At 55.6% G+C, this 16,327-nt stretch overlaps 1 protein-coding gene across 1 annotated transcript; it reads left to right on the top strand.

The window, feature by feature from the left end:
- Positions 1-14: 14 nt before the first annotated feature.
- Positions 15-1,120, top strand: DNAJB8 (DnaJ heat shock protein family (Hsp40) member B8). Its single transcript, XM_077857613.1, has one exon. The coding sequence runs from the start codon at positions 301-303 to the stop codon at positions 1,000-1,002; it is 702 nt and encodes a 233-aa protein (XP_077713739.1). The 5' UTR covers positions 15-300; the 3' UTR covers positions 1,003-1,120.
- Positions 1,121-16,327: the final 15,207 nt, after the last annotated feature.

Below are 16,327 nucleotides of genomic sequence, written 5' to 3'. Positions count from 1 at the left end.
GGCTGATGTCACAAAGGGCCAGGCCTCGGCTCCGCAGGGGGGTGTGCCCCTGGCCTGGCCCCACTGTGGCAGTGTCCCCCTCCCCCGACCCCTCTGAGTGGAGGCGCCCACCAGTCCCTGAGAACTGGTACTATGAAAAGGTAAAGCCGCCAGGCAGAGCCGCGCCCGGAGCCAGCAGATTCCAGCAAGGCCCCCGCAGAGGGACCCACACCAGCTGCTGCCTCCCCCCGGCTCATCCCAGCCCCCGGGCCGCGTGCCCAGCTCACCTTCGCCCCGCCTCTGCCCCCACCGGCCGGCGGCATGGCCAACTACTACGAGGTGCTGGGGGTGCAGTCGAGCGCCTCCCCGGAAGACATCAAGAAGGCCTACCGCAAGCTGGCCTTGCGCTGGCACCCCGACAAGAACCCTGACAACAAGGAGGAGGCCGAGAAGCAGTTCAAGCAGGTGTCCGAGGCCTACGAGGTCCTGTCCGACACCAAGAGGCGCTCGGTGTACGACCGCGCGGGCTGCGACAGCTGGCGGGCGGGCGGCGGGGCCAGCGCCCCCTACGGCAGCCCCTTCGACGCGGGCTACACCTTCCGGAACCCCGAGGACATCTTCCGTGAGTTTTTCGGCGGCCTGGACCCTTTCTCGTTCGATTTCTGGGATGCGCCCTTCAACAGCGACCGCGCGGGCCGGGGCCCTGGGCTGCGGGGCGCCTTCTCGGCGGGCTTCGGGGAGTTCCCGGCCTTCATGGAGGCCTTCTCGGCCTTCGACGCCCTGGGCCGGGCCGGCGGTGCCAGCCGCACCACCTTCTCGTCCACCTCCTTCGGGGGCTCCGGCGCCGGCAGCTCAGGGTTCAAGTCAGTGATGTCGTCCACCGAGATGGTCAACGGACACAAGGTCACCACCAAGCGCATCGTGGAGAATGGGCAGGAGCGCATGGAGGTGGAGGAGGACGGGCAGCTCAAGTCGGTGACCATCAATGGCAAGGAGCAGCTCAAGCGGGTGGACAACAAGTGAGTGGCCGGCCGTCCCTGGGGCCACCGCTGTCGCCGCCACCACCCGCCGCCACCCACCTGCCGCGCGGGCCGCAAGCTAGGCTCATGGTTAATAAACATGCCAAGTGAGTTCATGGAAACAGCTGGCCTGAATGTGTGGGGCGTGGGGACCTGCTGGGCCGGCTGGGCCCCAGCCCCATGCAGAGGAGCGCAAGCGCTCAGGCCCCTCGGCACCACCTCCACACCCAGGCTGCGTTACTGGGAGATGCGGGGGTGATCTCTCTTGTCTGTGTCATCTGGGCTGGGGTCTGTCTATCTCAACCCAGCCCTGTTCCTCTGTGCCCACCATCTGCTCTCTGATGGGGCTGCATCATGTCTCAGCCCACTGCCCCCTCAGTGATGCTTCGCACAACCATCATGCCAAACACAAGTTACATCATGATGCCTGCCTTGCTGTGTACCTTCGGTGGCTCCCTCTGCTCTAAGCATAAAGACCTCAGGCGTCACCCTCACCATGGGGCCCTGGTGGTCAGGTCCCTGCACGCCTTCTCAGTCTCACCACCCTGCAACCCTCACTCTCTGAGCCCCAGACATACTGGCAACCCTCTATTCCTCCACTGAACTAAATGCCTTGCAACCTCAGGGCCTTTGCACATGCTGTTCTCCCTGGTATATGCCCATTCATCTTGAGGCCTTTGCTCAAGCATCACTTCTTCAAGGAAGCTTTCCCCAACATCACTATTCTGAATTAGTCCTCCACCTACCCCACTCTGAAGGCCCCTCAACCATTTCACCCTGGCCCTTATGTGTTGTCTGAGAGATGTGTGCCTCCTTGACGATACTGCAGGTCCAAGGGAGCAGGACCTGTAACCCCTCATCACTCACTGTATCCCCAGAGTCTAGAGCAACACCTGGGACTAAGGGGCAAGGTATATTTGTGTTGGGGTGTTGAGAGATATGCGCTGATCTTAGGCAAGCCAGAGTGAGGCTGGTTGTCTAGGAGGAAGTGAGTGCTGGAGCAGGAGACAGGAAATACTGGGTCCTGTTTCGGACCAAGAAACACAGTTTGTGGTGAAGGCTCCTGCGTGCCTCTGTAGTGCTCATGGCTGGGCCCCACGGGTGGACTTCAGGACAGGCTGTTGGTATGATGCTCTAGTGCTGGTCAGCATAGCTGGTGGGCATCTTCTGAGCAGCTTTATGGGCTGCGAGCAAAGGGGCAAGTAGGAAAGAAAGTGAGTCCAGCAGACAAGACCATGGACATGTACAAGGACCCGGGGCAGGTGTTCTGAGGACTGGGGCTCTGTTGTAGGATTTCCCCAATGACCCCCGAAGGAAGCCTACGTAGGGGAGACTATAGCCTGATGTGCAGACATCGCACATACATTTTCATCCGTATTTGTGTAGCACAGAGAAGTGGAGGATGGTTTGATTTTGGTCTGCTGCCCCAGGAGGCTATAAACTCCACAAAAATAGGAGCTCTGATCCTGTTTTTGTTCATCTCCAGTACCTAGCCCAAGGCACGAATATAGTAAATACTCAATAAGTATTTGTTGTATGAAGGTGTTTGTCTATGAGCCCGACTGAGGTCTCTATAGCTGGGCCACAGGGCTCTGTCCTCAGCATTACATCCTCAATAAGGTTTTGAAGGAGCCACAAAGGGCACAGGCCTCACATTCTCAGACACACTCCACTGGGGAGGGGAACAGATGCAGAGCTATTGCCTACTTCAGAAATAAGATGACCAACTCTTGCAACTGGAGTGAATATAGTAACTCTGCTTTAAAGAGCAGAAGGAAATTGGGCTGGGCAGACCTGGCTATGTCAGCCATGTGTGGATATGGAGCCGGAGATCTTAGTGGGCCACAAGCTTTGTGTGGCCAAAGGTGTGAATGAGGAAGTGCCTAGGAAGTCTCATGTGCCCTTGGGGAAGTAATGGTTCTTCTGTTCAGAATTTCTATCCCACTCTGTGCTCAGCTCCAGGCCCTGCCCTGGGAGAGGGGCAGGAGCAGCCTGCAGTGGATCCAGAGGGGGTGGCTAGGGTGGGGACAAAATTGGAGACCTCATCCTAGGAGGCTGGGAGACTCAGCTTGGAGAAATCCAGCTGTGTGGATCCCAGTTGTCCCTAGGTGTCTGCAGGGCTCCTCCAGGCCAAGAAGACAGATGGGTCTGAGCCCAGGGATCAGACCTGGGAGCCACTGGAAGGGCCAAGTGTCCCAGGGAGCAGGTCCTGGCCTTATGGAACTGGAGCTTTATTGAAGACAGCAAGGCAGACGCCCCTAGAGGGGAGTGAGCTGCCCATCACGGGAGGGGTGACAGTGCTGAGTTCTGATTACCTGTGGGCCTACGGAGTGCCAATGTTTTAAAAATATTTTTAAAGTATGTTTTTATTTTGAAACAATCTCAAGTTACAGATGTGTCATGTACTTTTAATGTGATGTAAATCAAGAAATGGGTATTGAGCGCTTATGGTATGCCAGGCACAATTGTGGGTCCTGGGGAATACGGAGGTGGGCAAGACAGCTCCCTGCCCTAATGGGGCAGACATTCTGCTGGGGAGCCAGAACAAGCAGGTGTGTAGAACACTGTCCCGAGTCGTAATGAATGCTAGAGAGGAAATCCAGGCGGGTAAGCTCGTGGAGAAGGATGGGGTCAAGGGCATGGGAAGGAGAGTGTTTCGTCAGGTGCTCCTGGGAGGCCTTCCTGAGGAGGAAATGGGAATGACAGTGAGATCATGGCCCACATAGTTATCTGGGGGAAAAGCCTTCCGGACAGAGGGGACAACAAACGCAAAGACTCTGTCCTGTTGAGGAACAAGTGACAGCAGAGGCACACAGTTCCATTTAAGGCCCTCACTGTCCCAGATTGGAGTCATTGACCCATGTCACATAAGAGAAACTGAGGCAAAGAGAGGCGAGTCACATAACTCGCAAGTAGCTGAGCCAGAATTTCATTCAGGATATTGGGACTCCAGAGGATTTATCTTCCAAATAATAATAATGGTAACAATAGCCACAATACTTGCAGCAACAAAGATCGATGCGCATATGTATGTGTGTCTGTGCGTGCATGCATGGGTGTCTGTGAAAGATTGGCATGCTAGCAATTCCTTGTTCCTTGGGGGGTAGAGTGGAACCAGAGGTGGAGGTGATTCCAGGTGCCAGGGTTCAAGGCTGATTAGTGACAAGGTCTTGGTTCCCAGGCTGGGAAGAGGGGAGTGTGGACGTGGCTAGGAGGGGTGCTGTGAGTGCCAATCGGGCTGGGGCCTGAGCAGCTATTGCTCACCTATGCATCTCAGCTCCTAGCCTGGCAAGCAGTAGGTGTCCAATAGATGATGTGAAATGAAAGAAGGTGGGAGCACACTATTCCAGGGACCAGCAAGAACCAAAGGGTGTGCTCAGAGGATAGCCTCTGGAGGTCATGATAGGAGAAGCTGCTGGGAAGCCATAAACCTAGAGGGGAGGTTGGGGCTTGGTCAAAGACAGACCTGGGAGGAATTCATCCCCATTTCCAGATGCACAGCTAGACCGAGGAACACCCATCGAGGTGGCGGGGAAGCCTAGAGGTGGCCTGGGTACTTTTCTCCCAGGTGAACATCTGGGCTTCTTGAAGGCTTCTTCTAGGAAGTTAGGGGACATCACCCCAAGATCTCTAGGGGTTGCAAAGCCCCTGGGGGTGCTGCAAGTGCCCCGGCCAAGAGGACACAGTAGGTGACCTGACTGTGGGCTGCACCTCTAGGCTCAGCCTAGCCTCTGGCTTCTTGAGTCCCGCCTCCAGGAGCCCCCGAGACAGGCCAGCAGCTGGAGGTCTCCTAACCACGTTACCGGAGGAACGGGAGAGCCCCATGACACACAGAAGGTTGAACCCCAGCTCCCAGCCCTGCAATGGGACTAACTTCATCAAAGCCCCCACTACAGCATTAACCACCTGACCTGTGCCCCTGCCGACCTGCTAATTTCACCAATTACTGGCCAACCGCGGCTGCATCAAGTGGGCCCGCTTAGCTCCGACAGCTGCCGGGCAAATGCAATTACGGCCCAGCAGCCCAGGTGGTCGCATGGTCCTGGAGCTGGGTGCACGGCAGAGATCTGGGGTGCTTGCAAGACACCGGTGTTCCTAAGCACGCAGGATCCCAGGGTCATGGCACTGTCTGCACTCCCATCCTGTCACCAAGCCTGGCCCATCAAAGCCATGCTTCCCCTCTCCAGCTCAGACCCGTGATAGATCACGGCTTTCCCCTCCCAGACTCCTCCCAGGGCTGCCGAACTTGGCGACCTGTGTGCCTGGCAAAGCAGGTCCTTGACCACTTGGCTGAATCCCGTCTCCACCCTTGGCTCCATTTGCCACATTGAGAAACTGAAGCTCGGACAGGTTGAGGCGCAACTAGAGATGCACACCAGAGGTCAAGCCCAACTCCCTCAACGGGTGTTTGAGTCCCCTGCTGCCTTCCCAGCCGCTCAGGTCACTTGCCCCAACAGGCGCTGCCTGCCCGGGCCCCTTTCAGTGACCAAGTCTTGTGTCGTCTTGTCCTGCACCCGAACCTCCCTTCTCATCTCCTTTGGGGCCATCCTTGGAAGCCTCGCTCCCAGTCCTCTCCTTGGGGAGGCCTCCCCAAGCCTTGCTGGAGCAGGATGTTCTGGCCAAGGGGACTTCGCCTTCTGGGCCTGGCTTTGTGCCAGGTGCAGAGACTGTGGCCATGAGGAAGCCTGGGGGTCCCACAGAGCTCCCACAAGCCGGCATGTGCATGCTGGCTTGGACCGACTGGTTGGGGCCAGCTCTGTTCCATTTCTCATATAAGAGTGTCCCAAGGGTGGGGTTACATTGAGGGCCTCTCCTGGCCAAGCCTCAAAAGGGGTCCTAAGAGGTGAAGGGCTCACCTTCAGGATACAGCTCCTAGCAAGGGTCCCCTCTGCTGCCTCCTGGGACCCCCATCACTCCCCCGGGCCCTGTGCCAGCCTCTTGCTTGGCCTCCCTGCCTCCTGCCTTCCCCTCCTTCATCCTGTTCCTATCCCAGCAGCCAGAAGGATCTTGTGAAAAACAGTTTGGGAGACTTTCAATGCTAAAGCTAAAGTCCCCATGGCAGCTTCGAGGCCCTCATGACATCTCTGGCTTTCCCATTGCTTGCTCTGCTCCAGTCCTACCTGCCTCCTCACCATCCTGCACACACTGCACACTTGTCATGCTCCTGTCTCAGAACTTTTGCACTGGCTGAGCCTTCTGCCCAGAACCCTCCTCCCAGATTTCCACATGTGCCCTCTCTCCACACGGGCCTTCAGGTCTTTGTGCATCTCCCTATGTGCCTCTCCCTCTCTGTGCTGGGCTCCTGTCTCAGGGCTTTTGCACATGCTGACCCCATGGCCTGAAACACCCCTCCCCACTCAGCCCCACGCAGCTAACTTCTACCAACATCTCCCTACCCTGGCCTCTTCTCAGATGCCACTTCCTCGTGTAGACTGCAGACTTAGGCAGGCTCCCCCTCCTCCAGCCCTCACTCCAGGGTCCCCACATCTTTAGGACCCCTGGCTGTCTGAAGGAATCCAGGTCCTCTGCGGAAGGAGTGGGTTCCCCATAGCTGGTGGGGGTCAAGATGGTATCTGGTGCTGCGATTCAATGACACCGGAGCATTTTACGAGTCAGGGCACCCAAGCCCTGGAGAGGGCTGTTCCCTGGTTCACAGAGCAGGTGGGGAGCCAGGTCTGCAAGCTCTCTACTATGAGTGGCCTCAGTCCTGGCCAGGCAGTGTCACTTCCACAGAGGCGTTTCCACCGGAGTCTGGTTTCTTCATGGACTGGAGGTGGGGGCGGGGGGCTGGTGATGTTCTCAACCCTACCGAGTCCCTGCACCAGGCACTGTGTCTGCACACTCCCCCGACGGCCTGGCCCCGACTGCAAGAAAGAGGTATGGCTATTTGCCCCCATTTTACAGATGGGGGAACTGAGGCTCAGAAGGTGAGAGACTTGGTTAAGGTCACACGGCCACAGTGGGAGCCGCTTCTGCCCTCCTCTTCCTCTACCCCTGCACCCAGGGCCTGGGGCGGGGTGGGTGGGGCCCAGGCCGCCTCTGCCTGCCCTCCCTCCCTCTGGCCAGTCGATGTTATCGCAGCTGATTTAATTTCAAAGACGGATTGAGCCTCGGCGGGAGGGAGAGAGGCTAATCGCAGCCGCCATCTGCCCCGTTGTCATGGGGATGGGCTCCCAGCAATTGTGCCGGGGCTGGACCCAGATAAGGGCAGCACAGTGGGCTGGAGGGGACCGCGGTGGGTGGGGTGGGGATGGGCAGGACGGCGGGGAGCAGGGGGAGACGCGGAAGGAAGGAGGGACCCGCAGACCCAAGAGATAGATGTAGGGACGCAGAGGCGCCGCGGGAGAGAGCTCGGGGTGCCGAGCAGCAGCAGCAGAGAGACACAAGGAGGCTGAGACCCACGGGCAGCAGGTGCCCAGTGGAAGGCTGAGCAGGGCCCCGGGCAAGGCTGGTGATCACGACATGGCGACAAGGAGGCCTTGCTGAGCCGCCGCCCTCCTGGCCAGGCCGCCTCTCACCCCCACGGCCTCCTGTGGCAGCACTACCGCGGGGCCAGGGCCCTGGTGGGACATCCTGACCTCCCCAGGCCCTCTGCCACCACAGGGCCACAGACCCCAGACTCCCTCCTGGCCGGGCAGGGGCCCAAGCCCGGTTCAGAGCTGGCTTCTTCACCGGCTACTTCACCAAACAGCTGCCAGATCCCTGGGCCTGGCTTGCAGGACATAAAACTTGCCAAGTCGCATGGCCTCGTCTTGGGAAGGGAAGGAGGGTGCTGAGCATCTGTGCGTGCTTTGCTCACCGGGTGTCCTCCGCAACACCGTACGTCGCTGTGCCGGGCCTGGGAAGGTGCCCAACGAGCCATCAGGGCTCTGCTCTGCGCCCCCACGGCCTGAGCTCCGTCCCCTCGGGCTCAGGGACTCGCATGTTGCAGCTCCATCCTCCAGGAGTCCCGGCCCTGCTTCCACAGCCCAGGTGCTAGCACACTCCACGCTGGGTCTGTGCGCCTTCGGCCCCTCTCTGGGAACCCAGGGCGAATCAGCAACTCTAAGACAGTGGCTTCCTGTGGCATCTCACACCCCAACCTGTGTGGACCCCACGATTGCCCTTCTTCCCTGACTGCCAGCCACGGTCTGGTCCTGCCTCTGCATCAGGCCAGCAGAGACGACCGCCACTCCCCGCTCTCACCTGTGCCCAACTCAGAAGGTGGCACGCATCAGATCCGTACACCTGCTGTGTGCCGGCTGCCCGCTGGCCCGCGGGGCTTCCACGGTGGCCTCCAGGAAGGCACCGGCCTCCTCCCTGGGTTTGGGGCTGCCAACACCAACCTGCCAGAGGCGGTCCCGCAGGGACAGCTCCTTTGACCTTCTCACTCCCCTGCTCCAGCCCTCAGGAAAAAAACAAGGCACTTGTTTTCTCACGGAAGGTCACGAGAATTCTGCATTTGTTCTACCATCTTCTGCTGCTGGAAGTCTAAAGTCCAAACTCCCCAAAGTGGCTCACGGGAAAATATCAAGATCTCTTCTGACTTCAGGACGAATTGTGGCTTCCCACGATGCCCATGGGTGAAGGGCTCCAAACTCTTCTTCGAGACTCAGGACAAAGTCCCAGCACTGCCGAGAGCCCCCTGGTTCCACCATCCGTCTGTAGAACTTTTTCACCTCCCCAAACTGAAACTCTGTCCCCACCAAGCACTACCTCCCTGCGCCCCCTCTCCCAGCCCTGGCAGTCACCACCCTACTCTCCGTTTCCGTGAGTTTGGCGACCCTAGGGACCTCTTGTGAGTGGAATCACGCAGTATTTGTCCTTCTGCTGGCTTCCATCTATTGCTTGGACCTCTCTCTAGACCCCAGTGGCAGGCGTGGCCGTGGCTGATGGCGGGTGAGGCCGACCCCACCCAGGGCTTTAGCGGGAGGCAGGACTTGGAACTGCCTCAAAGATGCCCGCCACCCTCTACCTACACGGCGATTCTCTACGGACAAGTTTGTATGACAAATCTGCAATTTATTTTGCAGCTCGTGCTTATTATAACAAATTTAAAACATACAGACTATAAAATAAAAACACCCCCGGAGTCGGCTCCCCAGAGGGTTCACTGGCGGCAGTTTTCCGAGTATCATAGCCAACATTATGGAAACCTGTGCGGTGCGTGTATCTGCTTTTCCTTTTTAACCATAATGGGCATCATTTACATGGGTGGTAAGAGCTCTTGTTTTGCCCACAAAACAATATACTGTGGACAGTGGTCGCCCGCCAAGGCATGCCAAGCAGGCTCCAACAGGCGAGGATACTCACCCCATCTCACAGAAGCGGAAGCCAAGGCCTCATGGGAGAAGGGAGCTCTCAAGCTCACCGGACCGGAGGCAGAGGGGTGCGTGCGGCCTCGATCCCAGGTTGGCCGGACCAGCAGTCCCCTGCTGTCTCTGAGCTGGGTCTTCTCCCCTGGAGACAGATGGCCAGCAGCCCAGGGTCCTGCAGCCCCACTACAGCTGGGCTACCTATTTCCATCACCAGGCCCGCCAGAACTCAAATGGACAGAGTAGGGACACCCCTTGGGGGTGGGGGCAGCAGGGCAGACATACACACCTCCAGCCTCAGGTGAGGCGCACATCAGGTTCTGGCAGGAGGGATGGAACTGGAGTCAGGTGGGAGTCCAGCCCTGGGCAAGTCACCTTACCGTCTGAGCCTCAGTTTCCTTGTCTGACAAGCGACGTGTTATTATCCACCATGCTGTTTCCCTGACACTAGCACTGGGGGCCACGGGGATACGTGGGCAATATTCATGTGGCTCTTTCTCCAGAACTTCCTGGGCTGGCATGCCGGTAGGGGCAGTAGGCTTGCTTCTGCTGCTTCACAAGCCACCCTCCCAGGTTCCCTCTGGCTGGGGCTCATACCTCTCCTCACTTCTAGATGTCTCTTCCTTGGCAATCCAAAGTGAAAGCCCTGGATTGTCAAGGAAGACACGTCTTAGGGGGCCATTACTCAGCCCACGACAGGGCCCGGAGAGAGAACAGGGGACCAAGGGGTTGGTAAGAGGCCGGCCCATGGCCACTTCTGTCTTGGAATGCTTCCTGCTCAGCCCCCAGTGCCCAGCCCCTGAAGAAGAGGATGGGTCGGGGTGTCTGGATCAGAGGAAGGTGAAGAGGTGAGGGGACGTGGCTGGGGGAGGCCCTGCGAGGTGGGGCTTTGAGCCAGCATCTGTGTGTGCAGGGGGGCAGGGAAGCAGCTGGCAGCATCCAGGCCCTGCTCACCCCCCTGTGTGGGACCGCAGACCTGTCCCTCCCTGGATCTGGGACTTGCTTCTCCATTGGACAAAGCTCTTCCTCTCTTCTCTCCCCCGTCCCGGGACCCCCGCACCCCCGAGTGGGTCACCCCCAAGGCCTTGCTGCTTGCCTCCTAAGCACAGGCATTATTAGTCCCTTTGATTGAACCCTGTGAATGGCCTGGGCACAGGAGTCAGTGAAGGCTCAGGATCACAGCACAGAGCTAGTTCCAGGTGGGCATCCCAGAATGCCACAGACTTGGGGACGTCTACTGGGGCAGGATGGCTTTAAGAAAAGGTTTGAGCATAGCCTCCATCAGCATCTCAGAGGGGTCTGGGGTCCAGCCAGGGTTGACCATGCACTCAGATGACATCTCTGAGCACCCCCAGACCCCCAGTCCCCTCTAGAGCTGCCTGACTCCATGTCCCCTGCAGCTGGCACTCCCTGGCTTGCTGAGATCTGCTGGCGGAATGGGCCTCTCCTCCAAAGGGCTTGGGAGTCATGGGAGTTGGGCAGCGCTAGGTCGGGGCCACCCTGCCCGCCAACCACACTGGGCTGTCACACCCCAAAGCAGGAACCTGGCACCGCCAGCCACTTGAGCCCCCAGGCACCGTGGTTATGCCTGCGGTCACCCGAGCAGCCGGTCAGGAAACCCCTGGGGTCGTGGGGTTCTGGGTGGCAGCAAGGGTAGGTACAAGCCATCTTCTCCAGACGCTCCAGCTGCCCTTTGCCACCTTGAACCCTTACCACACCTGCAGGGGCCTCCCCATCGCTGCACCTCCAGCCATGCGGCTCCCACCCCCAGAGCATCCTCCAACTCTTCCCCATTGCAGCCAAGGAAAGCTGCCTTCCCATGGCCGGTGGTCCCACCACCCCATTTCTCGCTCCTGTGGGACCACAGGAAACAGTCTTCAGTTGCAGATTCCTGAATGTCTCCTACCCGGCATTCGAGTTGTCAGCACCTGGAGGGCTAGGGACAGTTTCTGCTCCACCTCCAGCTGGCCCCACTTGGTGGTGACCGCTGAGTGGAGAAAGCTTTCCCCTGCATGGCTAAAGGAGACAGGGCTGGTGTGCAAAGGGTCCCTGTGTGGCTAGAGGAGGGGGAGGAGCCGGCCGGGCCTGGGTCCCTTCCCCAACTAGTGGGGTAGCCCTGGAACCTGGGCCTTCGACAAAGTCCCTTTAGGAAAGGAAAGGGAAATGGGACGTCTGGGTGGCTCAGTGGGTTAAGTGTCTTCGGCTCGGGTCCTGATCTCAGGGTCCTGGGATCAAGGCCCACGGTGGGTTCCCTGCTCAGGGGAGGAAACCTGCTTCTCCCTCTCTCTCTGCCACTCACCCTGCTTATGCTCTCTCGCTCACAGTCTTTCAAATAAATAAATAAAATCTTTTTAAAAAAAAAAGGAAAGGAAAGCCGGGGCGTTAATTGCAAGTGACTGCTTCCCATACTTGTTTTAAATTGATATTTAATTAAAAATTTAATTATTAATCAGGCTTATTGATTACCTGCCAGTCACTGGCTGGGAGAGGCTGGCCTGTGGGTTCATCCACGGCGAGAGGGTCTGTGCCTCTTACTGAGCTGGGAGAGCGGCGCCGTCTCTGTTCAGGTTTGTTTGGCCACTGCCTCTGGTGCTGATGGGCTGGCTCTTCTCTGGGACAGCCTGGCTGAGGCGTGAGGCGGGTGCTGCTCGGATCTAAGGGAGTGCCCCGGAGTGGCGGCCTCAGGCCTCAGGCTCTCCGCTCTCCGTGGTGGCCAGTGCTGGCCCAAGCACAGCCTCCCCACTCTCCTTTCTGCCTTGGGCTCCAGACCAGAAATCTGTAGAGCTGCACCCTGGTAGCCTCTTCCTGGACATCCTGCTCACTCCCAGGGCCACGCATGAACTTGGCACCTTCCTCCCCAGATCTGATCCCCGTTCTGTGTCCCTTGTAAGGTATGGTCCCTCCAGCTGCCTGGCAGCCTGTCCAGCACCTGGGAATCATCCCGAGTTCCTCCCTCTCAGACTTGCATCCTGTGGATCCTTCCTCTCTGTGTTCTCTGCCACTACACCGGTCCAAGCCGTCATAATCTGTGACCTGAAGGAAGTAAGGAAGCAAGCCAGGTGAAGGTCTGGGGAGAGCATTTGCTGCAGAGAGCACAGCAAGGGCAAAGGCCCTGGAGCAGCAGCATTCACTAAAAGGCAAAGAATGGCAGGAGGAGGTAGGTAGGCCATATACAAAAACTCAGGCCCTTCTGAGGGCTGTGTTCTTTGTTGGGTAGCTGGGAGGCCATCACAAAGTTAGGGTCGAGGAGGGACCACCACATTCCCACAGATGATTCTGGCTGCCTTGTGGAGGAGGCCGCTGGGCGTCTGAGTGGAGGCAGGGAGCCTAGAAGGAGCTGCTGCAGCTCTCCAGGTGAGAGAGGACGGTGACCTGCATCAGAGGGATAGTAATGGAAATGGTACAATTGGTAAAATATGTTTAAAGATGGAACTGACAGGCTTTGCTGATGGGCTGGAGATAAGGGTGAGAGACAAGGTCAAGGGGACTTCTGGGTCTCTGGTGTGGTAAAATGGAGCTGCCATTCACTGAGCTGGGAGCACCATGTGAGGGCAGATCTGTGAAGGAAAATCAAGAGCTCAGTTTGGGGCAGGTTGAGCTCGACATGCATGATGGCAGCCAAGGAAGAGATACCCAGGAGGCAACCTCTCAGACACACGATTTGGGGCTCAGGAGAAAGGTCAGGACCTGGGTGAGATCACCTGGGGAGTGATTAGATATGAAGATAGGTCCAGTATCCTCGGATACTCCGAGGAGGAAGAAGGTCAGAGGAGAGTGAGGAGGAATGGGCTTCATCTCAGTCCACTGCTCTCCATTCTATTCCCTTCTGTTCCAGTTAGAGCTAACTGGTTACAAGAGACAGAAACCAGTCATGGCTGACGGCAGTTAAAGGGGAGGGGCACACTACTGAGGGGGTACAGGCTAGGTCAAAGGAGCCAGAAATCCCAACACCTGTGGGAAGGCCAGGAGCCCAGGCAGCTCCCAGCTAGAGGGGTGCTCTCTCTGGGTTGTTGCCACTGGAGCGATCAGCTCTGACGGTGCTCCAGCCTCGCGTGAACCTGCCCAAGGGCCTGTTGGCCAAGTGCATGTGGAGGAGGGTGGGCACCATTATTACCAACACCGCCGTAGCACCACCATGCCCTCAGCCACCACCAACACTGCTGCCAGCACTATGCCACTACTGCCACCACTGCCCCTCCCCGCCCCTCTCCTGCTCATGCATGCACTCTCTCTGTCGTCATGCGCGCATGTGTGCCCATACACACATACACACACACTCTTAAATAAATAAATAAATACATACATACATACATACATACATACATAAATAAATGGGACGCCTGGGTGGCTCAGTGGTTGAGCATCTGCCTTTAGCTCAGGGTGTGATCCCGGGGTCCTGGGATTGAGTCCCGCATTGGGCTTCTTGCAGGGAGCCTGCTTCTCCCTCTGCCTATATTTCTGTCTCTCTCTCTCTCTCTCTCTCTCTCTCTCTCTGTGCCTCTCATGAAGAAATGAATAAAATCTTTAAAAATAAATAAATAAAATCTTTAAAATATTTATTATGAAGGCTGCCAGGCATGTGTAGAATTGGAGAAAGCACTGCCACGGATCTCCGGATGACCACCACCCAGCTTCAACAGTTATCAGCATATGGCCAATCTTAATTTCATCTATATCCTCAACCACTCCTCCAACCTTAGGCTATTTTGAAGCAAATCCCTGATATCATATTATTTCATCCATAAAGATACGATAAGGAATTTAAAAACATAACCATGATAACTTTATCACACCTAAAAAGCAATAAATCTTAATATCATCATCAAACATCTAGTTAGTATTCAAATTTCTCTAATTCCTTTTGATTTGTTCAAAACAGCTTTCAGACAAGATCCACGCACTGCATTTGACTGATACCTCTTTTAAGCTCTTAAGTCTGCAAATTCCCCTTCCCTGTGTTTTCCCTTTCACTTCATTTGATGGAGCAACGGTTTTTTTTTTCTTTTTGTTTGTTTTGTTTTGTTTTAAAAGATTTTATTTATTTGTTCATGAGAGACACAGACAGAGAGGCAGAGACACAGGCAGAGGGAGAAGCAGGCTAGGCTCCCTGTGGGGAGCCCAATGTGGGACTCCAGCCCGGGACTCCTGGGATTATGCCCTGAGCCAAAGGCAGACGCTCAAATACTGAGCCACCCAGGCTGTCCCTGGAAACTGACTATAGGATGCCCTATTTTGTAGTTTGCTAGTTGCACCCCTGTGGTGTTAACATGTTCCTCTGAACCCTATGTTTCCTGTAATTCTAGGGGCTTGAGATAGGTCTAGAGGCTTGCTCAGATTCAAGCAAGAGTTTTTGGAGTTTTATGCTGCATAGTGTTGTGTCCTTCCTAACCTACTACTCCAAAACATACCTAATATCTGATCACTTCCTTTTTGTGATATTAAGATTGACTAATGGTTTGGAAGTTCTCAGATTGGCCAATCCACTATAAAGCACCCCATATGCTTTTCATTAATAATTTTGGTAACCAGGGATCCCTGGGTGGCTCAGCGGTTTAGCACCTGCCTTCAGCCCAGGGCGTGATCCTGGAGTCCCAGGATTGAGTCCCAGATCGGGTTCCCTGCATGAAGCCTGTTTCTCCCTCTGCCTGTGTCTCTGCGTCTCTCTCTCTCTCTGTGTCTCTCATGAATAAATAAATAAAATCTTAAAAAAAATAATTTAGGTAACCACTGATCATCATGCTTAATTTCACTATTAGAGGATTGCAAAGTGGTGATATACTATCATATCCTAGCTAGAATTTTCCCAAAGAGAACTGATTATTCTGAGAAATAGTTCAGAGAAGAAATAGAAGATAGATGATTGCTTTTTCCTTAATTGAAATATTTTTTGGAATAATAAGTTTGTACCTAGAACACCCAATGTTGACCACTAAATTTTTTTATCTACCCTTCTATGCAAATGGATTTTTAGCATCTGTGCTGTATTTCAGTCTATTGCAGACTTTTTTGATGTTCAAATTGTGCCACCTCTGACCAGTGTGGGAACCTCTGCAAGTTAGCTCCTGAGTCCCGTCTTCACAACTCCACAGATTTCGATCACTCCTCTTGCATTCCGCATGCTAGACACCCAAGGCTCATCTTGAACATTTTCTGCCTTGACCTGCAGTCAGACATATATCCAATGAGCCCTGGCTCCTATGTTTGGGACATTATATTTAGAGGTCACAAAGGAGTCTACAGTGTAAAGGATAGAAAGGGGTATATCTGAATGCACTGTCCCTACCGTAGGGGGTTCAGGAGGGCAATGGAAAAATAATGGAGGCCTGAAAATGCTTCAACTTTGCTGGGAAGAATATAGTTGCATGAAACAGGAGTGTATGGTCATGGGGAGGAGGAGGAAGGCCAGCGCAAGGGCTGGTTGATACTGTAATTCCATTGCACTGATCATTGATAATTGCAGTCATCCTTGGAAAGGAGAGGGGACTGGGCCCAAGGCCCAGGGGATAGATTGGCCTTAGGTGGAAGGGACAGTTCCTCTACTGCAACAGCAGAAAGGGAAGATGGATATTTCTGGGCTTGGTTGCTCTGGAGCAGGCAAGAAGGTAGACAGTGGGGGGAGCCAATATTCAAGATGGCCTCATGGTATTCAAACCTCTGTGTGGTCCCTTCCCACACTGAATAGGCCGACACATGGAACTAATAGGATATTCTGGAAATAACAGAGCATGACTTCTGATGGGAGGTCATGACAGATATGGTGGCTTCCATCTTCTGCTCTTGGGCCACTCACTCTGGAGGAAGCCAGCTGTCATGTCCTGAGGACACTCAAGTAACTCCATGAGCCAGCATAAACTTGCAGCCAGGTGAGTGAGCCAACTTGGCCACAGATGCCTCATCCCCAGTCGAGCTTTCAGGTGACAAGAGTCAACATCTTGATTGTAACCTTGGGAGAGATGGTAGGTCAGAACCACCCAGCTAAGCCCCTGGGCTCCTGACCCACAGAAACTGTATGAAATAATACATATTTGTTGTGGC

Source organism: Canis aureus, chromosome 19 (assembly GCF_053574225.1).
Source record: "Canis aureus isolate CA01 chromosome 19, VMU_Caureus_v.1.0, whole genome shotgun sequence".
In the NCBI taxonomy this organism is placed as follows: Eukaryota; Metazoa; Chordata; class Mammalia; order Carnivora; family Canidae; genus Canis; species Canis aureus.
Note: the sequence above shows the minus strand (reverse complement) of the source record. Positions and strands in the feature narration are given on the sequence as shown.